Raw genomic sequence first — 27,341 nt, 5'->3', positions numbered from 1 at the left:
TTTGTATTTTTAGTAGAGACGGGGTTTCACTGTGTTAGCCAGGATGGTCTCGATCTCCTGACCTCGTGATCCGCCCGTCTCGGCCTCCCAAAGTGCTGGGATTACAGGCTTGAGCCACCGCGCCCGGCCCTACTTTTTGTTCTTTTTTGGTTCAGAGAGACCCTGTAGCTACCAGGCTGGTCTTGAACCTCTGGGCTGAAGTGACCCTCCCGCCTCAGCCTCCCAAATAGCTGGAATGACAGGTGCAAGCCACTGTGCCTGGATCTGTTTTCTTACGGTTGCGTTTTAAGAATTCTTTGTATATTTTGGCTAATGATCCTTTATCAGATGTGTCTTTTTGCAAATATTTTTCTCTCGTTCTTTGGCTTGGCTTTTCATTCTCTTGATAATATTTCACAGAGCAGACAGGTTTAATTTTAATGAAGTCCAACTTATCAATTCTTTCATAGATCGTGTCTTTGGTGTTGTATCTAAAAAGTCATTGCCAAACCAAGGTCATCTAGATTTTCTCCTACGTTATCTTCTAGGAGTTCTACAGTTGTTTTTTGTTTGTTTGTTTTTGTTTGTTTCACTTAGGTCTATGCTCCATTTTGAGTTAATTTTGTGGAGTGTAAAGTCTGTGTCCGGATTTGTACTTTTCCACGTGAATGTCCAGTTGTTCCAGCACCATTTCTTGAAAAGACTATTTTTTTCCTCCATTCTATTGCTTTTGTGCCTTTGTCAAAGATCAGTTGACTATTTTATGTGGGTCTATTTCTGGGCTGTCTATTCTGTTCATTGTCTGTTCTTTTGCCAATACCACACTGTCTTACGTAATCTGCTTTTCAACTCATTTACTGAGACCTTAATTTGGGTTATTATGTACTTTTAAAAAAATTTCTACAGTTTCTAATCGGCTCTTTGAAAAATTTCCTGTATCTTTTTTTATGGGTTTCAGATGTGATTTTATGTATTTGGAGCACAGTAAGTATGGCTGTGTGAAGACATGTGTCTGACTGCTCCTGGGCTTGTAGCCTCTCTGCCTGGCTCCTAATCCCTGTGCCTCCATTGCTTCTTTACGTTGCTGCCTTGTGTACCTGGTGACCTCTGATTGTATGCCAGGAAAGATATATTTGATAAACTGTTGGCAGAAGTATTTTGAAGCATCTGATGAGACCTCTCTGGAGGAAAATAGTATTTGCCACCCTCCATTGCCTGGGGGTACCAGCAGTCTGGCATCCTCATCATCGGATTTCAGGTGTTGGGGGCCTCTGGGCCCCAGGTGAAGTAGGGCTGGGCTGCAAGGCCTGGTGCTGCTTTTCTCCATGGTGCAGCCTGTCCCTTCTCCTGCGTCCTCACTCCTCCTGCTGGCGAGTGGGGCCAGAATCGACTCCGTGTCCAGCATGAGGGACACACAGTCCCAGCATGAGGGATGGTGGCTTTTCAGGGCACGGCGTTCATTAAAGGAGGTTACTCTGTCCCTTCGCCAATGAGATGACAAACAAGAGGCACCTGGCATGTCACACCAGGGGCCACTGATGGCATGCCGTCTGCAGTGATCAGCCTTGCCCCTTGATCCCCCATGTGCTTTCAGCTCTGTCTTATTGGGTGCTAGTGCCAGATTCAGGGCCCTGTCACTCCTCTCTGACCTTGCCCTTGCCCCTTTGGAGGTGGTGTCCACCTGCCATTGGCATTGAGTGTTCAGGATGGACTCGCGTGCCCAGCTCCCCCTACCACCACCTTGGCTGGCACCTCAGCCCCTGGTCCTCCACCTTCCCTAACAGAGTGACAAATTATGTGGGCACAGGTTCCCTTGAGCGCATTTTGAAACACCGAAAGAAACGTCAATCTAGGGAACAGTTGACATGACACTCCTTTATTAAAACCTAGGGACATTGTTATAAAAACTACTGTATATAAAGACAAAAGCAGAGCAACAGCGGTCAGTGAAAAACACATTATTATTGTTACATTCTAGTATTATTATTAGGAATATTATTGGTTTTTGGTTTTCCCAGTTATCAGCTCTCAGAGAGACCCCATGCCTGCTCACATGAAGTCAGTTTACAGGAGAGAAAATATTTCTATCCCCCACCCCTGCCGCTGCGTGCCCTTGTCCGGCTGGCCCTGGGGAGGACACATCCGCCTTTTGTGGGAGGTTTCCTGCCTTGTTAAGGTGACTGAGCCCCTCACCTTTGCAGCCCCCACCTCATCATTACTGCACATCGTCCAGACACTGACCACTTGGTTATTTGACTGTGATGTATGCCACTAGCTTTAAAACGGGAAATGGGGAAAAATAGGAAGAAACTGGGTATGAGAAACTGACGTGCAATTCCAAAAAGAGGCTCTCTCTCGGGCCACCAGCTTGGTTCCAGTTGTGGCCAGGGTGGCCATGTCATCTACGGTTTTTGATCTTGTGCTCAGGGTTGGCGCTGACCAATGTGGGATCTTGCACATTTTGGAGGCTGGTTTAGGGTCATTCAACAGGGTGCCTCATTGTACAAACCCAAGGGTCACCATTCTCAGTGTGGTCTATATAAACAGCATTCCTGGGAGCCCATTACCATTTATGGGATGGTATCATGAATGGTGCCTCCTGGAGGTGAACCCTGCAGCAGCCCTGGATTTCAGTCTGTCAAGGGCAAATCTGTCAGGGCTTTGAGGTGAAGATAGGAGTTTTAGGTACAGAGTAACTAATAGTCAAACCTGCTCATTCATCAAGCATCTATCTAGCACCAGCTGTTGGCCAGGAGCTTGGACTAGAAACTGGGGTGGTGGGGGCAATGATACCTCCAAGGTCACTTTCATGGGTAGGACAGGTAAGTGTTCTGATTTCATTTTGTGAATCTAAGCATGTCTGTTAGGCACAACTAGTCATTTCACAGGTGGTCCCAGCTATAGCAGGAATGGCTCCCAGATGGGCCCTGGGTCTGGGGCCAGGCAAGCGGCAGGCGCTCGGCAAGTATCTGCTGAATAGGTGAGGGAAATGCGTGTCATCGAATGGGTTTTCTAGGAGGGTCCTGACCTCTTCTAGCTCGCCTGACTGCTTAACTTTAACATTTGAGCTTTTCGGGCCACAACCCCCAAAGTTGTTTGCATGCACTTAAGCACCAGTGTGGGATGTGTTGGTGCTACAGGAACTAGGGCACTGTGCATGGCATCTGGCACATAGAAAGTGTACAGGCTTGTCTTCCGGAGGGCACAGGGCATGGCCCCAGCCCAGTGATATATTCCTGGACTGCAAAGGGCGGTGACCAGAGTGCCATCCACTCATGGCCTGTCCGACTGTCCTGATGCTATGGGGGCCAGGCAGACACCCTCTGATGCCCACCACGTGAGCAGGATGATTAAGAATCCCTGCAGTTTGCTTCCATGATTCTAACCCTAGATTTTCACAGCAGACAAAACCACCCACGTGGATGTGTCCCTATAGGGATGGGTGGCCCTTCAACATTGATAAGACATGTTCGCAATAACTCCATCCAGGTCTGTTCTTCCTTCCTTCCTTCTTACCTACCTACCTACCTACCTAGACAGTCTCACTCATGCCCAGGCTGGAGTGGACTGGTGTGATCTCAACTCTCTGCAAGCTCTGCCTCCTGAGTTCCTGTTATGTTAATTTCAAACATGTGGGAAATCTGTAAATTCACTTCTGAAGCCTCTTCCTGTTGATGGGGACCAGTTCAGCCAAGTTGAAAAATTAAAATAATGGCACAGTCTCTAATAGACATGGTGATTGTGAAGGCAGCCAAGCCATCGGAGGGGCCTGGGTGGGGACAGCGGCTGGAGGGATGTAAAGGGTGTGGCCACACCAGGCTGGAATCCTGACTTCACCTGGACAGTGGCCTGTGGGCGAGTCAGTGCCAGGCTCAGCCACACCCACAGCCCTGGTCTGTTTGACATGACCTGAAGAGAGCTTTTGGGTTGATGGTGAACTGGGAACCATCTCCTGGCCAAAGAATCCTGTTAACCCCCATTCCTGGTTGTGTTTTCTCTGACAGTCCCAAGTCCTTCTCTTCAGCTCTGGGCCAAATTTGACTGAATCTTTCTGATGATGAGGGGAGATGCCACCCACCCTGGGAACACTGTCAGCTGCCTACTTGCTGCTTTCTAGAACATTGGAGACAGCAAGAGGGACCAGATCTACCTGTGAAATCACCTGTGTGTGTGCATGTGCACGTGTCCATGCATGTGTGCATGCACAGCTGGTTGTGCACACGTATGCATGTGCATGTATGTGTGTGTGCATTGTGTACTTGTGTGTGTGTGTTTTCAATTAAGGCCCGTTGCACATCAGCAATGGTCATGGTCAGGTGCTGGCCTGGCAGCTGGAGGGGCCAGGCGAGGCAGGTGAGCAGGCTGCTTCTCTAGGTGCAGGGCATGTTCAGAGGCTAACGTGAGGGCAGCGAGCCAGCAGGCACTACCAGCTATTGGTTCTGAATAGAGATTCTGAAACACACAACAATCACACCGTACACAGACGAGGGGGAAAGCATAAAACTGCTCATGAATCACACAGTTCCCAGTGGGAAACAGTCCTTACAAATGCGGTAGTTCTGCAAAGCAGCCTCGAATGCAGATTCCTCTGTGGACATCTTGTCCTCCTTTCTCTCGTGTTTTTCTTTATGTATTATTATTACAAATTACATGGTTACGGACAGCAGCTCACAGTAAAAAGTAAAAGTAGGCAGCTTAAAAAATCAGGTTGAGGAGTTGCTACAAAACGATAACTCTAGAAATCTATGCTTGAACTTGTCACTACCCTGCATCCATCTTGTTCTCAGGGACACTCTACTCATTGAAGGACCTGCCCGCCACAACCACAGCAGGATGGGGACAGTGTTTCTCACAATGACCTGGGGACCCATGGCGTTTTGAGGAGCCCTTGACACCACTGGGGGATTGAATACCCACACCTGCTTTCTACACCGAGTGTTCATACCCGCGTGCACACCGTTCTCACCTCCTCCGTCAGACAGCAAGTACCGTGACCCCCTGGCACCCCACCTCACACACTTGACAGGTAAGAAGCAGAGGCTCTGAGAGGTTAAGTGACTCGTGGGGGTGACCTGTGGGAAGGAGGGTGTTGTGGCTGTCTGTACCTGCCTTTGCCGCAGGCTATCTATACCAGGTGTGCTGGGTCTTGGTGATCTCTGCTGAGACCTCCTGCTTGCCACAGAATGTTCCAGTCCTCAGCCCAGCTGCCCAAGAGGGACTTGGCAGAGCAGTAGGACCGCAAACCCCATGGGTTTTTCAGTTATTCCTGAAAAGACCTTTTTCAGGAGGAACGTCCTCCTAGAAGGTTGTAAATCTCAAGGGATGCTTAGGTGAACCCCAGCTCTAGCTGTTGTCTATTTGGCAGACCTCTGACCCCAGGTGTGCAGGAGAGGGAGGCAAGGTCACCAGTTCCTTTTTGGCGGAGGAAGCACCTGTAGAGCATCATCCAGGACAGCAGGACACGAGGGCTGCAAACCCCTTAAATACCCATCTGACTCCTTCCTCTTACCGATGGGGAAACTGAGGTAACAGACCTTGCCTGAGGTCATGCTGTTTGTTGTCAGTGGCAGAGCTGACGTCAGAATCTGGGTCTTGGGCCCCTCACCCCAAAGCTTCCTCTGCCTTCCGAGGCACTGCACATGGGACAGGCTGTGCACCCCCTTATGGCACCATGGCCCTGGGATGGCTCACATCAGGGGAGAGGAAGCCATGCCTTTCTCCAATTGAGACCCCAAGCAGAGATTCTCGCACTTTGCCTCTGCCAAGCTGTAGGCCTGGCATACCGCTGCCAGCACTGCCTGGAGGGGACAGGTGAACCCAAAGACTGAAGCCAGGGGCCTGGGTCTTCCACAGCCGACCTGTGTGACCCTGGGCAAGCCACTTGACCCGGCTGAGTCTGTCTTCTCATCCATAAAATGGGGAGAGCCCCTTCTTCACGGGGCTGTTGAGAGGATGGAGAGCCAGGCAGAATGGGGATGCTTTATGCCCTAGCAGGTTTGTTCTGCTTTTCCAAAGGCAGGGCATTGTTTGCACAGCTTGACTCACAGCGGAGCCCAGAGCTGGGCATGCTCGCCCGCCCTCATCTCCTCTGGGTCCCAGCCACCTGGCTTTCTTATGCTTCCTTGAAACCACCAAGACTATGGCTGCTTCAGGGCCTTTGAACTAGCCATTCCTTCTGTCTGAAATGCTCTTTTCCTATCTTTAATGCCCATTACTGGCTCCTGTGTGTCATTCAAATCCGGGCTTCAATCATCTGCTCAAGAAGGCCTTTCCAGACCACCCCAGGTCCACAAGTGTCTCGCTCACGTGTCCCTTGAACTGAGTTCCCAGCAGAGCACTCACTGCCCTTGCCACCTTCTTTCTTCACTGTCTTGCCCCAGCTAGAAAGCCAGCACAGTGAGCAGGGACCTGCCTTGTTCACTGTCGTGTCTGGTGAATGGATGGGTGGTCAGTGTGAGAACACCAGGTCTGATGAAATGAGGAAACTGGATCAGAGGACACACGTGTTTATTAAGCAGGGCCTCCCGAGCTAAGAGCTGAGGGAGGTCTGGTATCACTAACGCCCATGGAATGTGTGTATCTACACTGGCAGCGTGGCCTTTGGAAATGTTTGTGATCATTTAGGTGATGCCATCTCATAGGTGCAATGGGGCAGGAGTGGAGGTGATTAGCTCTGTGGGTGGATGTTATGGGCATCTAGGTTTACATGGAAGTCCCACTTGAAAGTAGATGGATTTCTAGAACCCTCCTCTTTGGGTTTCTGTAGCCTCGTTACCCTGTCCAGCAAAGATCCCTGTGTCTGTGTCTCTCACCAGATGGGAGGCTCCCCAGGGGGACTCATCTTTCGTCCCCATCACTGCCCAGCACGGGGCCTGGCAGGCAGCAGGTGCTTAGCCCGAATGTGCTGAGTAGATCAGCGCTCCAGGTGGTGATGGCGGAGAACTCAGGGAGATGGCCTGTGGAGGCATCAAGGAGATGCTCCTGGCATTGTGCAGGGTATGCCCTGGCTGGGGAGCACGTCATGTCCAGGGAGTTGGAGCCTGGACTTTGGGTTCCTGCACCCCTGAGATCAAACAAGGGGTTGGTCTCCTCCTGGCCACATGGCCCTGGGCACCCCTTCTCCACTGTGAGCTTTTTCTGCCTCCCAGGTGGTAAGAGAGAGAGTGCATGAAAACACTCAACTTGGTACCTGACCTGTGGTCAGCCTGAGATGCGTCCCTTAGTATTACTATTGTTACAGGAATGAATTCTGTAAGAACCAACCCTACTGGCATTTTCAAATCCCCAGTGCCCCCCGAGACACAGAGGGGCTGTACCCTGTGCTTAGCAAGAAGCTTGCGGCCTGGACATTGACACTGATCAGAACCCCCCAGCTAGAGGGTGACCCGTGCCCATCAGAGAACTTGAGGGGGAAGCCCCAATAAAAACCAACCAAGCAAACAAAAAGAACACCCCAAATCACACACGCACACACACACACGCGCACATCCAATATTCTGACACAAATAGCCCCAAGGGGCCGCTATTTGGAGGGAGCAGGGGCAAGGGAAGCTTCGGTTTTCAACCATGGGTATAACTCACAGACCTCAATCCTCCTGGCTGGAATCAGCCAGAGTTGCTTTGTTTTGGTCATCCTGAGTCCACAATGAGTCACCTCTCAGAAGCCACCAGCCCAAAATGGGACTATTGCTTGCGGACAGGTGGCTCAGAATCCCTTCCCCGGCACCCCCAGCCCCTACCCCTGAGTTTGCTCCTAATCTTAGAAGTCCACGGAAGAGGGTTTTGGGCACAGGCAGCATTTCTTCCTCTGCCACCGTCGCTACCTCGGCTGTCCCTGGCATCTCTGTAGAAGTTGTTCTTCTCGGAGGCTGCACTGGGTGCTTCAGATCTCATCTCCCCCATCCTGAGGCACAGCAAAAGGGTTTTCTGGAAGAAATACAAGGAAAAAAAGTATCACATGGTGTCTCCTCCATGGGGACTCACTGGGGACATTTCTCTATGGTCTCAGTGCCAGAAGAAGCCAGGTTTCTTTTGAGCATGTGGGTTTTGTCTTCTGAACATTGTGAACCATGTGACTTTAAGATTGGAAGCAAGAAAAAAAAAATCTGCTATCATTATAGCTCCATATAGTACTAGGGCTCTGGCCCATGCAATAAGACAAGAAAAATAAGCATAGAATAGGACTGGAATAGAAGAACCAAAATTACATTTAACTGTGGATAACTTACTAGAAAATGTAACAGAATCAACAAGTTAATTAGTAGAATGGAGAGTGCAGACATAGAGGTGGTATAATCAACCTATAAGACATCAAATCAATTTATAAAATGCAACAATGACTAGGGTAATTATAGGTCATGGCTTGGGACAGTCTCAGTTAACACTTGTTCTGACATAATTTTTAATGTTGTTCCCCTTTTACCCTCAAAAGTATTCTGATTTAGATGATAAATTATATGGTCACCCTTGCTATAACAAACTAAATATTAAACACAGATACAGATTCCATTCATATTGACAAAAACCATTATGTATTTTGGAATGACACTAATATATGACCATGTCATACAAAGCTATAGAGAAGAGACCAAGGTGCTCCTGGAATAGGGAAGAGCCAGGAGACCAGTGGAACAAGATCTACAGTGTGGAAACAGGTCTGCAGGGCACTTATAGCTTTGATTGGCAGAGTCAAGTTGCAAACCAGACAATGAGGAAAAGAAATGCAAACTCCATCTGTGGCAGGCAGCATGACCCCCACTGCCCTGCGTCTGTTGTAAGACCAATTTCCCAGCCACAGATACTTAACTTTCCAGACTCCCTTGCAAGCAGGGGTGGTCACATGACCCAGTCTGGCCAATGCTGTGTAAGTGGGAGTCTATTGGGAAGGGGACATGAATTCAGGGGAAGATGAACTATCTTGCATGCATGAGAATGAAGGATGCTCACTAACACAGGTGGAGTAGAAAGCAGGGAGAAACTTGGTTCTGGTGGCCGCCCTGGACTGCCCCCTCCATACCACGGCAGTTGAATTTCTTTTACTTGCATAAATTGCATCTGGTGACAGTTCTTAAGTACATGGTTTTTGGGCAAACAGAGAAGTCAAGGGAGTGACTCTGACAAAGCCAGGAAAGCCCACTTCCCCAGAGTGAGTGAGACACCAAGAGGCAGAACCTACTCTCCACTCTTTACACATCAGTGGGAATATGTACAGGGGCTAAGGATGAGATATTCCGTGGGGTCATCTCCTCTGCTTCACAGAACAAAGCCAGGTACTCTCCATCACCCACTTTGTTTTTCTCCATAGCACACACCTCTATCCAACCTACCACCTATTGTACTTACTTGAATAGCTTATTGTTTGTCTTCCCCAAATAGAAAGTTAGCTACAAGAGGGTTAAGGTGATTGTGTGTTTTACACATCACTGCATTGCCAGGGTCTAGAACAGTAACTGGCATACTGTAGGGGGCTTAATATTTATCAAATAAATGAATGAACCAAGAATTTAAAGCCCAATGAACCATCTTTCAAGTATAAAGTCAACAGAAAAACGTGTTGAACATATTTTTGAATTATAGTTCCCATGACCCTTTCTTTAAAAAGTTAAGGACACCCTTAGGCAAATCAAGAATGATTCAGAAAGGTTTAATATAAAAGGATGGGCAGATGATTTTTTAAAAGTTCTGCGGATGGATGGTGGTGATGGCTGCTGTATTAATCCATTTTCATGCTGCTGATAAAGACATACCCGAGATAGGGCAATTTACAAAAGAGGTTTAACTGGACTTACAGTTCCACATGGCTGGGGAGGCCTCACAATCATGGCAAAAGGCAAGGAGGAGCAAGTTACACCTTACATGGATGGTGGCAGGCAAAGGGAAAGACAGCGAGCTTGTGCAGGAAAATTCCCATGTGTAAAAGCCATCAGATCTCATGAGATTTATTCACTATCATGAGAACAGCACGGGAAAGACCTGCCCCCATGATTCAATTACCTCCCACCAGGTTCCTCCCACGACACATGGGAATTGTGGGATTTACAATTCAAGATGAGATTTGGGTGGGGACACAGCCAAACCATATCAGTTGCCCTACAGTGAGAAGGTACTTAATGCCCCTGAACTGTAGACCATTAAAATGGTAAATGTTATGTGTATTTTACCAGAATTCATAAAAAGGATGAGCAGAAGCATAACAAATGCAAATGAAGAGAAATCAGGGTCAAGGTATAAATGGAGCACTGCCAAGAGGGCCAGCAATGAGCGTAGAATTTGTGTAACTGCAGGACTATTGCAGCCAATCTAAAGATTAAGAAGAATGAAACAAAACAGAGAAATAATAAATAATAAAAAGTAGGAGGGATGGAGGTAATATAAGTAAACTGTCATATTCATATATAGTTGGGAGTCTAAAGAATTGCTTAGAAGTTTAAAATTAGAGGCATCGAGGTAAACAGAAAAAAATCAAATAACTTCGAGGAAGGAAAGTAGAAATATTCTAATTTTGATATTCATAGTAGGGAGAAAATAAATGTCTAGAGAAATAAAAGGATTAAAGATGTCATATTATAATTATGAAGATAACCATGGGATCAAAAATGCAGCTTTTCAAATTATCAGAAGACATACACACAGAAAATAAAACAAAGACAACAGAGACCATATGGAGAAAATTGACAACCCCCACAAAACTATGAAAGCAGAAAGCCTATCAAACAATGATGACAGAACTAAGACCAAATGCATGTGCCATATCAGTAAATGTTAATGAGCCATACACACTTGCTAAAAAATAAAAAAGACTGGATCACAAACAAGGGCACTGAAGGTAGAATGATTCAGCAAGGTTTCATCAAAAAGGATGGGCAGGACCGGGCACAGTGGCTTACATCTGTAATCTCAGCACTTTGGGAGGCCGAGGCAGATAGATCATGAGGTCAGGAGTTCAAGACCAGCCTGGCCAACATGATGAAATCCTGTCTCTACTAAAAATACAAAAAATTAGCCAGGTGTGGTGGTGGGTGCCTGCAGTCCCAGCTACTCAGGAGGCTGAGGCAGGAGAATCGCTTGAACCCGGGAGGCAGAGGTTGCAGTGAGCCAAGATTATGCCATTGCACTCCAGCCTGGGTGACAGACAGATTCCATCTCAAAAAAAAAAAAAGATGGGCAGATGATTTTTACAAAGTTCTGCAGATGGATGATGGTGACGGTTGTACTACAGTGAGAAGTACTTAATACCCCTGAACTGTATACTTTTAAAAAGGTTAAAATGATAAATGTTACGTGCATTTTACCATAATTTTAAAAAAGGATGAGTAGAAGCATAACACACAAATGCAAATGAAGATAAATCAGGGGTCATAATAATAGACAAAGCTGAAGTCAGGGCAAAAAAAATTGAGAAAAAAGAAGGTGAGGGTGAAGGATGACAGTCATCATGAAGATCTAATATTAATGAATGTTCATGTACCAAATAGCATAGCCTCAATATTCACAGAGCAAGACTGGAAATTTAGGGAGAAAAAGCAGAGTATGCTAGCATTAGCACCTTTTCTTTTGTTGAGACAGAGTCTTACTCTGTTGCCCAGGCTGGAGTGCAATGGTATGATCTCGGCTCACTACAACGCCACCTCTTGGATTCAAGCGATTCTCCTGCCTCAGCCTCCTGAGTAGCTGGGATAACAGGTGCTCACCACTATGCTCTTTTTTTTTTTTTTTTTTTTTTTTGTATTTTTAGTAGAATTGGGATTTCACCATGTTGGCCAGTCTGGTGTCGAACTCCTGACCTTGGGTGATCCACCCACTTCGGCCCCCCAAAGTGCTGGGATTACAGGCATGAGCCACCATGCCTGGCCTAGTGCATTTTAATTCACCTGTCTCAAACCATTCCATATGCAGTTGGCAAAAACAAAAGTAAGGAGAGAGGGAGCCAAATAATCTAACAACTCTGTGTGTGTGTGTAAAACACAGTCTACCTTCATTCTATTCAAATGCATACACAAAAAGTGACTATCAGGCCACAAAGAAAGTAAATTCCAAAAAATAGAAGACAACGTTCTCTGATAACAATATAGTAGAATTTGAAAATACTAATAATGAAACCACAGACCAAACCAAACTTTGCCACCAAGAGGTCTATAAACACTTAAAAGTAACCTTGAGTTAAAAAGAACAAAAAACAAAAACTGCAGAATATCTAGACAATGACAAAAAATATATTTATGGACCTGTGGGATGCAGCCAAAGCCAATGTTAGGAGGAACATATATAGCCTTAAAACACTGATCTTATTAATAAATGAGAAAGCATGAATTGCCCAACTCAAAAAGTTAGAAAAGACAAAATAAACCTAAGAAAGACATACAATAAATAAATGAAAACAGAAATGGAGTTAACAGCAAAAGAAAGGAACTCATAAATAACTCCATGTTTTTTTTAAATTAAAAAAAAAATTTAGAGACAGGCTCTTGCTCTGTCACCCTAGCTGGAGTACAATGATGCAATCATAGTTCACTGCAACCTCAAACTCCTGGGCTTAAGCGATCCCCCTGCACCAGCCTCCTGTGTAGCTAAGACTACAGGTGTGCACCACTACACCCAGCTAATTAAAAAAAAAAATTTTTTTTAGGGATGGCATCTTGCTGTGTTGCCCAGGCTGATCTTGATCTCCTGGCCTCAAGCAATCCTCCTGCCTTGGCCTCCCAAAATGCCGGAATTACAGGCATGAGTGACCATCTCTGGCCCCAACTACTTGTTTTTTGAAAAACAGTGAGACATGTTCACTGCTGGGGAATCTAATGAAGCAGGAGATATAATACACAGAAGGTGGAGGTGACTGCTTGGAAGGATTCTCTGCACTTTTGCTCTCCAGCTTCACTTCTCACCATCCCTTAACCCCTCCCAACCGGCTTTTCTTCCAACTTCTCTGCGGAATTTGCCCTTGTCAAGATTACCAAAGACCTCCATGTTAATAAACCCAGTGGTCAATTATCAGTCCCCCTTTCACTAATCCTCCCAGCAGTACTGACTCAAGTGATCAATCCACCTGCTTCCAGGACACTGCAGTCTTCTTCTCCTGGTCCTCCTCCTCCCACTGCTGGTCCGCCCACATCTTCCCAACCTCCTCTTCTCCACTGTTTCTACTCACTTATGGATCTCACCTCCTCTCAAGGATTTAAACACTATATGTTGATGCCTATTTTTTCTTTTTTTTCTGAGACAGAGTCAGAGTCTTACACTATAACCCAGCCTGGAAATACGATGACTTTTGAGCCTCAAACTCTCAAACTCTCACCTAAACTCCATTCTGATGGCCAACGTGTCTACTCGATGTCACCAAATGGATATTTAATAGACACCTCAAACTTAATATTCCCCAAACTAAAATCCCAACCTTCCTCCCCCATCCGGCTTTTCCCACAATTTTCCTGACCTCAGGAAATACACCTCCATCCTGCCAGTTGCTCTCATCAGAGGCCTGGAGTCATCTTTGACCCCTCTCTTCCTCTCTCATTCCATATCTAACCCAGGAGCAAATCCTGTCGGCCTTTCCTTTCACTTCCTGCTGCCTCCACCACTCCTACTGTGGTCCACGCTGGCAGGATTCTTGCAGTGGTCTCTGCACTAGTCAGCGCCTTCCCTCTGCTCTCAACACAGCAGCCAGAGGAGCCCTGTGAAAACCTAAGTCCAATTACCCCACCCCTTTCCTCAAAACCCTCAGTGGTTCCCCAGATTCACTCAGAGCAGAAGCTAAAGCCCTTCCCACTCCATCACCTCCCTGTCCTATTCCTCACTCTTTTCCTTTGCACTCTCTCCATTCCAATGGTAATGGTTTGTTTTGTGTCAATTTGACTGGGCCACAGGGTGCCCTGATATTTGGTGAGACATTTTTCTGGGTGTGTCATGAAGGTGTTTCATGATGAGATGAACATGTGACCTGGCAGATGAAGGAAAACAGTGTCCTCCTCTGTGCAGGTGGCCTCATTCAACCCACTGGAGGCCTAACAGAACCAACAAGTAAGGGGGAATTCATGCTATCTCTGCCTGCCTTTAAGTGGGGACATCATTCTCCTCCCTTTAGACTCAGGCTGGGACTGAAATACACACCATTGGCTCTCCTAGGGTCTCAGGCCCTCGACTCACACCATCAGCTCTCCTGGGTCTCAGGCTCTCAACTCAAAGTGGAACGCACACCATCTGCTCTCCTGGGTCTCAGACCCTCAACTCACACTGGAACTCACACCATCGGCTCTCCTGGGTCTCAGACCCTCAACTCACACTGGAACTCACATCATCGGTTCTTCTGGGTCTCCAGCTTGCTAATTGCAGACCTTTGGATTCCTCAACCTGCATAGCTGCAGGAGCCAATTCCCTACAGTGCGTGTCTTCACATGTGTCTATATGTGATTAGTTCTGTTTCTCTGGAGCACACTGACTAGTACACCATCTGTACCAGCATGCTTCTGTCTCTTCTCCCAGATAAACCCAAGGCTGAATCCCTGATCTCCTTTAAGTCACCTTTTTAGTGAGCCCCTTGGCCACCTGTTTAAAATTATCCTCTATCTCAAACGCATTATCACTGTCTAAAAGTCCATATATTTCACATACACATTTTAAAAATTGTCTGCAGTCTCCATAAAAGCAGGCTTTTTGCTGCTTTTGGCCATGACTGTATCCCCCGGGCCAATAACGATGCCTGGCACAGGGTCGGCACTCAATTAAGATGAACTGAACAAACAGAAGAACAAAGGCGACTGCCTGCTCAACTCGACAGAAATCAGGACGCCTCCAAGAAATGGATCAATTTCCAAGAAAAGAGAAATTACCCAAAGGATCCGGGAAGGGAGAATCTAAACAGACCAATTGCCAAGAAGAAAGACAGAAACTGTCAAATAGCAAATCCAAAGTCTAAAATAAGAGAAATGCAAATTAAAGCCATAATGAGAGAGGATTTCAGAGTGCAGACAAAAGGGAACATCCACATTCCTTCACTTGCCACCCTGACACAGATCAAAAGTGCTGAGCACCCGGCGCGTGTGTTGGTTTGAGTTTCTGCTTCACTGCTGGTCGGGGGGACGCTGGGGTCATTTCTGTGGAAGGCAATTTGACACATGCCTGTAGTACAGACGCCCACGTCCTCTGAGCCAGCAGTCTCACGTAACGATTATCCTACAGACGTGCTCACAAGGGCAACATAGGTACAAGCACATTCATCACAGAAAGGTGGGTCACAGCAGAAGATTATGATCAGTGAAGTGTCCATCAGCAGGATGCCAGGTCAAAAACAAGAGCTCCCGCACAATGGAGAGTCACGCAGAGACCAGGAAGGCTTGGGCAGCTGTCCTCAGCCACCTCCCATGCTCTGCTCTGCTTCCCTGGGCGTTGGTCATCGAGATTCATGATTTGTGGCATTAATGCCACTTACACGCTGAGCCCTCTGCCCTGAAATTTAGTCTCGAATTCCCACCTTCCTCCCCTGGGCAATTTCTGTACTTTCCACTCAATTTTTCCGTAAATCTAAAACTGCTTTAAATATATATTCATTACCTAGATAACAAAATTCGTAAGATAGTGAGATGTCACTTTAAATCCATCAAATCAGCCAAACTTAGGAGATCAGATGATTTGAAAGGTAAGTGAACGCCCGTGAAGGGGACTCACCACCGTGCTCTGCAGACGATCCGGCAACCTCTCTCTGCATGTACTTCCCCAAGAAGTTCTGGAGCTGGTCTTCAGGGTCAACCCGTCACCTTCCTAGGGAACTGCATTAGCATGAGCTGCTTCTTAAAACACGTTTAAGGCCGGGCACAGTGGCTCACACCTATAATCCCAGCATTTTGGGAGGCCGAGGCAGGCGGATCAACAGGTCAGGAGTTCGAAACAGCCTGACCAACATGGTGAAACCCCATCTCTACCAAAAACACAAAAATAAGCCAGGCGTGGTGGCATGCACCTGTAATCCCACCTACTCGGGAGGCTGAGGCAGGAGAATTGCTTGAACCCAGGAGGTGGAGGTTGCAGTGAGCTGAGATCATGCCATTGCACTCCAGCCTGGGCAACAAGAATGAAACTCTGTCTCTACATAAATAAATACAAAACTTAGCCAGGCATGGTGATGGGCACCTGTAGTCCCAGCTACTTGGGAGGCTGAGGCAGGAGAATCACTCGAATCCTGGGGGTAGAGGTTGCAATGAGCTGAGATTGTGCCACTGCACTCCAGTCTGGGTGGCAGAGCGAGACCATCTCAAAAACAAAAATCTTTAAAGTTCAGGGGTATACATGCAGGACGTGCAGGTTTGTGACACATCTAAATGTGTGTCATGGGGGTTTGTTGCACAGATTATTTCATCACCCAGACATGAAACCTAGTACCTATTATTTTTCCTGGTCCTCTCCCTCTTCCCACCTTCTGCCCTCCAGTGGGCCCCAGTGTGTGTCATTCGTTCCCCTCTATCTATCCAGGTGTTCTCATCATTTAGCTCCCACTTATAAGTGAGAGCATGTGGTATTGGGTTTTCTGTTCCTGGGTTAGTTTGCTAAGAGTAATGGCTTCCAGCTCCATACACGTCCCTGCAAAGGACATGATCTTGTTCTTTTTTATGGCTGCATAGTATCCCATGGTGTCTACGCAGTCTTCCATACAGTTCTCAGAAGTGAGGATGCAAGAGCCCCTATGACAGAATGCATAGGTCTTGCACACAAAATGTTGGGTCAAAGGTAAGAAATACTATACATGAAAAGTGAACACACATGTTCCCAGCATTTGCATAATTTGGGCATCACGCTCAATTAAGACAAAAGAGTGGGGTGGATGGAGTAGGCATAGAGGGTGGGGGGACGGGGGGGTAGGTACAGTAAGGGGCCCATCACAGCCACTGATGTGGGAGCTAGGGACCAGGAGGTGTGACCAGCTCAACATTCTGGACCCAAGGTTTGGAAACCAGGATGAAGCCTGGCTGACTCCACTATGAGGCTGAAAAGCTGAGAACATCACACAAGGCTCATGAAAAAGGGAAGTATGTCCTCACCCGCCCGGCTACGTTCTCAGGTGGAAACTTGCAACAGGGTGGCCACATGGTAGAAATGGCCAGAAGCAGGCCAGGTGCGGTGACTCACGCCTGTAATCCCAGCACTTTGGGAGGCCGAGGCGGGCGGGTCACAAGAGTTCAAGACCAGCTTGAACATGGTGAAACCCCGTCTCTACTAAAAATACAAAAAATTAGCCGGATGCAGTGGCACGCAACCTATAATCCCAGCTACTCAGGAGGCTGAGGCAGGAGAATCACTTGAACCTGGGAGGAGGAGGTTGCAATGAGCTGAGATTGTGCCACTGCATTCCAGCATGGGCAACAGAGCAAGACTCCGTCTCAGAAAAATAATAAATTTAAAAGATAAAAATTATTGAAAAGAAACAGCCAGAGGCCCAGGGGAGCTGGGAAATAGCAGGACAGGGGCTGCTTCCTGGGTGGAGCCCTCGGTTGTACAAAAGAGTTCCAAGAAGCACTTCCTGCCCCTGGGCTTGTGCATGGCATGGCTGCGTGTGGGGACAGGCAGACACTCTCACATGCCAAGGGGAGCTGAGATGGAAAAGGACGTTGGGTTGCATTAATAGAAGTATATGTGCCAAAATAGGGGAGATGACCCAAGGTTCTGCCGATCTTTGTGGTGGCTGAACCACAAAGTCAGAATTTCAGTGTAGGGGGGGCTTGAAACCTAGTGTCCAATTTTCCTAGAATTGTTCTTTACTTTTCTTCTTTTTCCCTGTGTGTTCACCTCTTAGCTCTTCAGGAATGCAATTATAACGTTTACCTCTCCTCCACCAGGCGCTCCCTGCACTGCAAGCGTATCTAACTACAGTTCGATTTGCTTAGAAATTCTCAGGACAAAATGTTGAACCAAACCAGGCACCCTCTGGGATCCTCCCCCACCAGGAGATTGCCTCAAGACGACGGTCAGTTTACAGCCTAGCTCTGTCCACCATGGCACCCTCCAGACTACCCGGCTGAGAAAACATACAAGCAAGTCAGGTGGACCCTGCACCTCCTCACCCCCCCTCCCCTGCATGCCTTTCACACCAAGTTCCCCTTTAAAGATCCCACTTTCCTCCCCGAAAGCTGAAGCGATTCCCTTAAATCAGGAGCCTGTACTGTTTCCCCTTAACCAAGCTCTGCAATAAAGTCACTTTCTTCCTACCAGACCCCTCTCTGTTCATTCGGATTCTGCAAGAGGCTGGACATGTGTTTGGTTATGGCCTGACTTGAGAGCCCACCTCCAACCTCCATGCTGCACAGGAAGGAAAGAATGTGACACGGACTCATTCTCAGCCCAGGACCTGGTGACAATTCAGTCTCTGGCCTTGGAGACCCTGTCTGCAGGTGCGGACAGTGCCATTAGGCTGGTAAAGGTTGGGACAGAGGGAGCCCAGGGACTGAGGGAAGAGAGACAGAAAGTCAGAGGAGGCTTGGAGAGGAGGTCCAGGTGATGGTCGAGGCCTTTGCTTGGTTTCTACAGGAACGGTAAGCTCACTCCTTTACAGGCCATTCCCTTTTAAGCTGCTCAGTTACCTGGAAAACTTACAACGCGGAGCCAAACGCTTGCTGTGGGCCACAGTCTGGCCTTCCTGGCCCGTGGTGGCCCTTCTGGGATAAGGGTGGCAGCAACCATGCCCCTCCTCACTCCTTTTTGTTGCTGCAGGCTGACATGGAAAAGAGGTTGTCCATTCTGGGGTGCGGGCAGCGTCACCCCTGACTTTGGCCAAGGCCTCCTGATGGTTACCCCTGCATGGCAGTCTTTGCATTCCCCAGAGCGGTTTCCCTGGAGGGCAAAGTGGCTGCGGTCACTCCCCGGGGACACATGTCTGTTTGGGGATGACAAGCACAAAACTCAGGCTGGCGGACCCGGGAAGGGGTGCCACCGGGGCATGCTGAGGGCTGCTATGGCACTGACGCGGCTCTATTTCTCATGCCATTGGTGAGGACGTGGTGTTTGCTTCATTCCTTTTTATACCTCATATATATATATATATATATATATATATATGTGTATATATATATATATGAGGTATAAAAAATATATATACACACACACACTATATGGATTCTCTTGCAGAAAATGAAATATTTCAAAATCAGTGACTTAAAAAAAATTCTACTTATAGTTTCTTAGAGGGTAAAGCTTTGATGCCTTAGCTGGGCCTCAGGGCCTCTTACCAACAGAACTGTTACAGCTTTCAGTTTTGTGGTCTCCACTCCAAAGTACTCTTCCCAGAAAGCCCCAGTGTGCTCTTTACACTACTGGGAACACCCTCCCCTATCTCCACCTCGAAAACTCCTATACATCCTTCAAGACCTCACTCACTGGGCATACCTTCTGTGCAGCTTGTCTGACTCCCGCAAGCCTTTGTAACACCCTGTACCACACAGTACTGTAGAGTCCCATGGCAGAGATGACCCTGGCCTCAACATCAGACAAGCCTGGGTTCAGGTCCCAGCTCTGCCCCTCATGAGCTATGTGACCCTGGGCAAGTCATTAACCTCTCTGGGCCTTAGGTATTCACCTAATACTCCTCTAGGCCACACCCTCACTGCCGCCCAGTGGGGCTATCACTCCTGTGGACACAGCCCAGCCCATCAGCCCACAGTAGCCCCAGGAACGCTTCCTCATTGCACAGCCTTCTGGAAGGAATCTTTGGCAAATGTCAACTCTTGTTCTGCTTTCATGGCAAGCACGCCTTGGTCACATGCGGGTCTGTAGCCTGTGAGTGCAGGAAGCTGTTCCTGTGGGGCCACTGACTCCTGCCACGAAGGACTCGCCTGCCCTGATGCGGGGGTTACGTGTCCTCCTAGGCACTCTGCAGGCCGCCGCGCCCCTCATTGCCAGTCCCGTGGATCCCAGGCCCAGGCCCAGGCCCACGCCCACCAGCGCTCCCCTCACTGTCAACTTGTGGTCCCTCGCACTAGGCCTTCCATAAGCTGGGACTGTGGCGCCTTTGGCCAGGCCTGGGCTGGGTGCTGGGGTCTCAGAACTGAGTCAGGTGTGGGCCCTGCCCTTGAGAGCTCCAAGCTGGTGGGGGAGCCATACCAGCACCCCAAAATAAGAGCAGCAGACCCATGCTGTGTCAGGGGCGAGTGTCTGGCAGTCTTGGGGCCCTGGCCGGTGGGGGATTGGGGGAAAAGTTCTTGGGAGCAGCCACAGAGCTGGGCCCTGGACAAGGTTTGTTGGGACAACAGGGAGGGCACTCCGGGCGGAGGGAACAGCCTCAGCCAAGGCCATTCAGGGGATCACAAGGAGCATGGCTGTCACAGCATAAGATGCTCCTGGCAGGGTTGAGTCTGGAGAGGCGGCAGCCACAAACAAGGCCTTCATCTGCCAGGGGAAGGTGTCTGGACCTGATCCCGAGGCTGTGGGGAGTCGACATGGAAGATCATTCCTAATTCTCATAGCGGCAAGATTAGGGCTGCAGCGTACTGTTATCTCCTCTGCGCCAGGCAGCGTGCCAAGCACTTCCCATGCATGTGTAGCCTCAGTTCTCTCGGCAGCCTCAGGGGTGGGGACCATTAGTCCCTGCAACTTGCTGATGAGGACACTGAGGCTCAGAGAGACAATGTCACTAGCCCAGGACTGCATATCTAGCTAGCAGTGGAGCTTGGCCTGTGCTGCTGACCACAGGCCACAAAGCCAGCCCCTCTCATCCAGGGCAGTGGCTGGGGAGCAGCAGGCTGCCGTGCTGACCCTAGTAGCCCTGCTGAGAGAGGAGCTGAGCCTGGAACCGGGAGCAGGGCCCACGGGGTGAGAAGCGTCTGCAGCTGGCAGGCCTCGCTGGCGGGCTGGCGCCTGCACCCTAAGTGGGAAGATAACAGAGCACCTGGCAATTTGAATAACAATGAAAGCTTCCAGAATGCGAACCTCTGTGACAATAACCCTTCCTGCCGACAAAAGCAGAGGAGTCATGAGGCACAACACGCCTCACTGCAGGTGAACTGGAGACAGTGTGTTCTCCAGCAGTGGCAACAGCTTCTGTTAGTTGGCGCTGACTGTATGCACGTGGGGTGTGGGGCTGGGAGCCTTCACGTATTTTGCTTTTCCTTTTTTTTTTGAGACAGAGTCTCTGTCTTCCAGTCAATGGCGTGATCTCGGCTCACTGTAACCTCCACCTCCCGAGTTCAAACAATTCTCCTGCCTCAGCCTCCGGAGTAGTTGGGATTACAGGTGCCCACCAAGATACCTGGCTAATTTTTGTATTTTTAGTAGAGATGGGGTTTCACCATGTTGGTCAAGCTAGTCTCAAACTCCTGACCTCAGGTGATCCACACACCTCAGCCTCCCAAAGTACTGGGATTACAGGCGTGAGCCACTGCACCTGGCCGCCTTCACATATTTTTTAAGGGAGTCTCACAGGGACCTGAAACAGGGAGATGCTATTAACCCTACTTTGTAAACGTGTCCCTGCAGACAGTACAGGGACATCGAGGAGCTTATTCGAGGCAAGATGGCCATCCTAAGGAACGCTGCCTCAACATGGAGAAAGAGACTCTGCTGACACAACGGAGTTGAGGGTTTTGGGAGAGGGAGATGAGCCCTGGATTAATCGGGCCGGGCCTGGATGCTGCTCGCTGCATTCCCAGCTAGAGGTGCTTAAGGAGGCCCGGTCAGCAGCTACGGGCCACGGGAGCAGAGGTGGGAGAGATGTCTCGTATCTGGAAGGCTGCCGAGGAACGTGGGCTCTCTGGGAACTAGGGCTTATATGGGGTGAAATGGGATCCCCCGCAGCCCAGCAGGCCCTGTGCTGATGCCTGCTGAGGTGCTCCATGAGTCCTTCCAACCGCTGTCCTCCGGATCTCAAAGACTAAAATCTAAGTGCTGGTTTTAAGCTACCGTATCGGAGGTTTATTATTGGGTACTCACACAATACCCAAGAGAGATGTGCGTGTTCACTAGGAGACGTGGATGCGAAGGTTCACGCAGCTTTACCGATAACGGCTGGAAGGTGGAAACAGCCCAAGTCTCCTGGAAAGGTGATGGAGAAACACAGCGTGGTGCATCCACACAATGCAATGGGCACAGATCCAGGCTGGGGCCAAGATAGGAACCTTCATCTTCTGCTTCCTGGGCGGAGTGCTCTGCCCCAGCACCTGCCTTGTCAACGCCCTGGTGGACCCCTGGGATTGCCCAGTTCTTGCATCTTCACTGAGAGGAAAACAGAGACGATGACTCCATTTTACAGTTGGGTAAAGTGAGGCTCAGGGCCATGCTGCCCAGGGAGGAGCTGAAGAGACCCGAGGCCTGCTGGGGACCAGATCTTCTCAATGGTGGTTCCTTTTGGCAGCCTCTCTCCAAGCCCAGAGCAGAGCCTGGCACATGGGAGAGCTTTGTGGGAGTTTGCTGAGCAAATGACAGAGAGCAGGTGTGGTGTGAGCTCTGGTGGCTGGACACACCTTCCCGTCCCCTGCAGACCTGTCTTCCTGGCTGGGTCCAATGTGCAGGGATTTGGGGCACAGTTGGGGTGTCCTGACGGATGTGGTCACTCTCAGGGGATGTCAGTCCGTGGATGCAGATGCAGCAAAGTCCCTGGAGCCCTGCCTGCCTCCCTGCTCACCCTCCGCACTCTGAGGGATGCTCTCTGCCAGGATGGGGCACCTTGGGCAAGGGATGGGAGGCCTCTAATGTGGCCCAAGATGTTTAACCAGAGTCCTACAGGCCCCAACCTGAACTGGACCCAGAAATTCACAAGTTGTGTGACCTTGGATGAGGTCCCCAACACACACACCAGAGCCCCCCAAATACACACAATTGCATAATCTCAACACACACCAGAGACCTTAACACACACCAGAACCCCAAATCACACCAGAGCCCCCAAAACACCAGATCCCCAACATACACACCAGAGACCCCAACACACACACACCAGAGACCTTAACACACACACACACCAGAGACCCCAACACACACACCAGAGCCCCCAAAACACCAGATCCCCCAACACACACACACACCAGAGACCTTAACACACACACACACCAGAGACCTTAACACACACCAGAGCCAACACACACACACCCACACAAACCAAACACACACACACACACCCCCAACACACACACACACCAGAGACCTTAACACACACCAGAGACCCCAACACACACACACCAGAGACCTTAACACACAAAAGCCCACACCACACACACACACACACACACACACACACACACCAGTGTTGACTTTTCCCTTCTGCCCTCAGTCCCATCTGTAAAATGCTGCTGCTCACAGCCCCCTGCTCTGATTCTACATTGAGGCCTGTGCTACGCAGCCCCAAGACGGCCTCCAAAGAATCCACCTCCAGCTACTCACACCCTCCTTTGGTACCAAGGGAGACCAAAGGATGGGGGCGGAGCCAAGTGGCTTGCTTGTAACAAACAGATAGAGTAGAAGTGACAGGGATGGGATGTCCCTTCCAAGGTTAGGCTCCAAAGAGACTGTGGGTTCCACCGGGCTCTGCACCTTGAAGTCTCTCCCCCAGAGCCCTCTTTTTGGGCGGTCAGCTGTCATGCCACGAGCTACCCTGTGGAGAGGCCCACCTGGTGAGCAACTGACATCCCCAGCCAACACCTGACCCCGCTACCAGCCACCTGAGTGAGCTAGGAGGTATATCCTCTCCAGCAGAGCCTTGAGATGACCACAGTCTCAGCCCATGCTTTGACTGCAGCCTCCTGAGAGACCCCAAGCCAGGAGACCCAGCGAAGCCACACCCTGACTCACACCTTTCTGACTCACAGAAAGGGCTAAATGCTTGCTGTTTTAAGCTGCTGGCTTGCGGGGTAACTTGTTACACAGCACCAGCTGGCTAATACAAGGCCTCAGGGCAGAGCTAGAGATTTGGGGAGAGGGAAGATCTTGGAGATTGTGCATCTGGACATCCCTCTACTCTATCCTCAGGGAAGGAGCCTCTGACCTCTGCTTGCACACCCCAAAGACGGGGAGCTCCCTGCTTACCGAGGCCAGCAAATCTGCTGTAGAGCCAGGCTGCCTGGGAAGGTCGTCCCTCTGCCTCCTGCTTCCTCTTCCTACTGGTGCCAGCGTGGCTCTGGGGGTTCCCTGGCACCAGCCCCATCCTTCAGGGATGTGTGGGTTCCCCCAGAGTGAGCTGGTGTCTGGATCAGGCTTCTCTGCATCACAGCTTCATTCCCTTCTCTGCTTCAGGGGAGAGTTACTGGGAGGCAAGTGAGGGCTCAGGCCTGGCCTTGCCATTCAGTGTGCACCTGGCAGAGGACTCCAGGATGCACCAGTCTTCACTCAGCCTTAGCTCGAAGTCACCATCTCCACCTGCCTCAGTTTATTTGTCTGCTACATGGAGATTTCTGTGAGGACATGAGATAGTGCACGTAACAACGCTTGACACACAGAAAGCACTCAAGAAATATATGTTCTGTTGAATCGGGAGAAAACATATTCAAAGTGGGGCCGTGGGGATGCTTGAGGGAATTTTTGTCTTCAGCAAAATATCTTGATGGGCCATCCAGATGGATGGGGATGGGGAGTGGACGAGGCAGTGGGGTGTGTTTGTGTGTGTTGGAGGGCTTGTGTGTGTTGGGGGGCCGTGTGTTGGGGGCTCTGGGGTGTGTGTGTGTGTTGGGAGGTCAGGGCACGTTGTAGGTGCTCTGGGAGAGCCTCTGCCTGGCTGTTTGACTTTGGACAGGTGCTATGGCCTCTCTGAGCCCGGGTTTCCGGCAAAATGGCAAGAAAAATGCCGCTGGCGAGGTGGCGGCACGGGGGAAATGGCCGTCCTCTGCAAACTCCCTCGCACCCCAGTCAGCTCCCCTGGTCTCCAGGAAAAAACAAAATAAAGATCCTGCTTGAAGACAATGAGAATTATTTTGTGCTTTATAGGGCGCCACATAATCTAAATAATGAAACATGGAAACTTTCTTTCCTTCAGGAAGAAGCTGGCGGGCATCCCAGCTATGTAAAAGGCAGGCGGTGGGGTGGGGATGACAAAGCTATTTGATGCCAGCTATGCCCAGTGGCTCCTGGCAGACAGGACGGTGCCCGGTGTGTTGTTGGAGCCCACAGATTGTACCTGGGATGGGGATGTGGGCATGGCAGGCAGGGGACATCGCAGGAGCGACAGGCGGAGGGCAGGGCACGCAGCCCACATCCGAGGCCAGGTCCCACGCCCCTCACCTGCCCTGATCCTCTTGCAGCTTCCAGACCCCATTCACCCTGGGGTTCCTCCTGCCATGCGTGGGGGCTGCTCCTCCCCAGGCCCATTGCAGTGGTCTCTCGGGGCATCTCAAACTCAAGACACTCCATGCTGCTGAGCCCAAAGCCATGTCTGCCCCAAGGTCCCCATCTTGGAAAATCTCCCAGGCTGCTCAGCCCAGGGTCCCAGACATCTTCCTTGGACCCCCACCTCCTTCTCAGCTCCCCACCCCAGACCCTGGTCAATCCCACGGACTCCACTCCCTGGTGCTGGCCCCTCCCCACCATGACCCTCGGCCAAGCCGCAGACATGGCTGCAGCTCGTGGGACAGTGGCAGCCTCTCTGGAGGACTCCCAGCTCCCTTCCCAAAGGCAAATGCAGCCTGCCACTCTCCTCGAGGGCACCCTGTCCCCGGACCGAGAAGCCCACACCTCACCAGGGCCCTGCACAGTCAGACCTCCTTGCTTCTCCCACCCATCCCCTCCTGCATTCTTTCCTCCCCCACACTCGTGCCACCTGACTGCCCTTCTGATGGATGGATGCACTGCTGTCTCTGCCTCAGTGCCTCTGCACATGCTATTTCCAGTGCCTGGACCACTCCCCACTTTGCCCCTAGTCTCTTCCAACTCTGACAGGCTCATTCCTTTCCATCCTACAGATCCCAGCTGCCCAGAGAGGCAGGGCCAGGCCATAGAAGGCTGTGGATGCCCAGCTGAGGGACTGTCCTTATCCCGCAGGACCCTGTGGGAGTCTCCGAAGGGCTGGGAGCCTCTGCAGAGACAGGACCGGAGGCTGCCCTGGCTTTGGGAGTGGGGTCAACAGGCAGCTGTGTCAGTGTTGGGGGCTTCCATTATTCACGCCCCGCTTGTAGCCTTCCTTCCTGTCAGTTTACCCTCCTGACGTTCGGACACTTCTCGGGGAACTTAGGGCCTTTATACATCCCCAGGGTAAAGGTTAATTTTTAATGCTGCTTTGGTAAATATTTGATGCCACTGCTTTAATGGGAGGATGCATTAGACATTAAATGCCACAAAGTGCTCTGAGATGCTGCCCTTTTCATCGGCAACCTCTGTCCGTAGCTCCTCCTGCCTCCCGTTCTATGAAAATAAAGACTTTCTTCTTTGCCTCCTGCTATGAATTTTTCAAAGCATTTTTCAAATCCATTCTTGCCCCGATCAGCGCTTCCATTAGCCAGATAGAAGGTCAAAGAGGTTTTCAGCTGAAAGATGGCTTAGAAGCCTCAGTCCCTTCCCTCATCTTACACAAGGGGAAAGTGAGGCCAAGGAGGGCCACGGCCTGCCCGAGGCTAAACAGCAAGTCTGTGGGTGAGGGAGTGGAACGAGATGCCGGGACTCCCAGCCCAGGGCTCTGCTCTGGCACTGGCACCCCCCAGAAGACTCAGACCAGTCCTGCCCTCACCCAGTCCAGTGGAAACAAGCCACAGGGCTCTCTGTGCTGAAAGTGGGCGGCAGGGAGGGTGGTCTTTTAGAGGATGGTGAGAGGCCTCGGGAAGGAGCATGACTTCAGCGAGGTTTTGAGGAATGAGTAGGAGCTGGCCAAGGGGCTGGAGTGGGGAAACCGGTGAGGTGAATGGGTGTGGGTAAGCACCTGGGGGCAGGGATGGGGACTGATCCACTCTGTATCCCCAGTCCTGGACTGGGGCCCAGACTTGACCCATGCGTTTTAATCCTTGTGAAATGAATGTGGCCTTTGCCTCCAGGTCTGTGTGCACTGTGGCCTTGATCATCGGCTCCTGGTCCCACAGGCCCTGGTGCCCTTGTGTCTCCGTGCTTCCTTCAGCCCGGGCTCTGACCTGACCAGCTTCCATGCATTCTGCACTCCTGGCCCGTCCCTGGTGCTGGGGCTGCTTCCCTGACATTCCTTTCTACTGCCCAGGACAGTAAACACACCCCAGTCAGCTCCACGCCCCAGTCAGCTCCAAGCACACCATGCCACACAGACCCTCACAATATATACACACACACCACGCCACACACCCACAATACACATACACCCCATGCCACACACGATGCCACACAGACACCCACAATATATACATAAACACACCATGCCACACAGACCCACACAATATCACATACACACCATGCCACACAGACCCTCACAACATATACACACCACACCACACAGCCACCCACAATACACATAA

At 50.0% G+C, this 27,341-nt stretch overlaps 2 protein-coding genes across 4 annotated transcripts in view; one reads left to right on the top strand and one right to left on the bottom strand.

Annotated features, from left to right (window-relative positions):
- Positions 1–18,167, top strand: part of PARVG (parvin gamma) — an 81,170-nt gene extending 63,003 nt beyond the window's left edge. The window contains exons 13-14 of one of the 3 annotated variants that reach the window (XR_004178887.1): positions 4,767–5,005; positions 17,847–18,167. Coding sequence is in view for 1 of the 3 variants with exons in the window: in XM_021921658.2 (XP_021777350.1) it covers positions 4,767–4,837 (71 nt within the window). In the remaining 2 variants the exon portion in view is untranslated. Of the gene's footprint in view, positions 1–4,766; positions 5,497–17,798 lie in introns of those variants that run through there. The other 2 variants (XR_004178888.1, XM_021921658.2) reach the window with 2 other exon arrangements.
- Positions 1,835–27,341, bottom strand: part of SHISAL1 (shisa like 1) — an 87,348-nt gene continuing 61,841 nt past the window's right edge. Inside the window, exon 5 of the mRNA XM_009217469.4 lies at positions 1,835–7,905. Coding sequence (XP_009215733.1) covers position 7,905 — 1 coding nt within the window. The 3' untranslated portion in view covers positions 1,835–7,904. The remainder of the gene's footprint in view (positions 7,906–27,341) is intronic.

This window comes from Papio anubis, chromosome 16, assembly GCF_008728515.1.
Source record: "Papio anubis isolate 15944 chromosome 16, Panubis1.0, whole genome shotgun sequence".
Classification (NCBI taxonomy): Eukaryota; Metazoa; Chordata; class Mammalia; order Primates; family Cercopithecidae; genus Papio; species Papio anubis.
The sequence above is the reverse complement of the archived record's forward strand: the minus strand, read 5'-3'. Positions and strand labels throughout refer to the sequence as shown.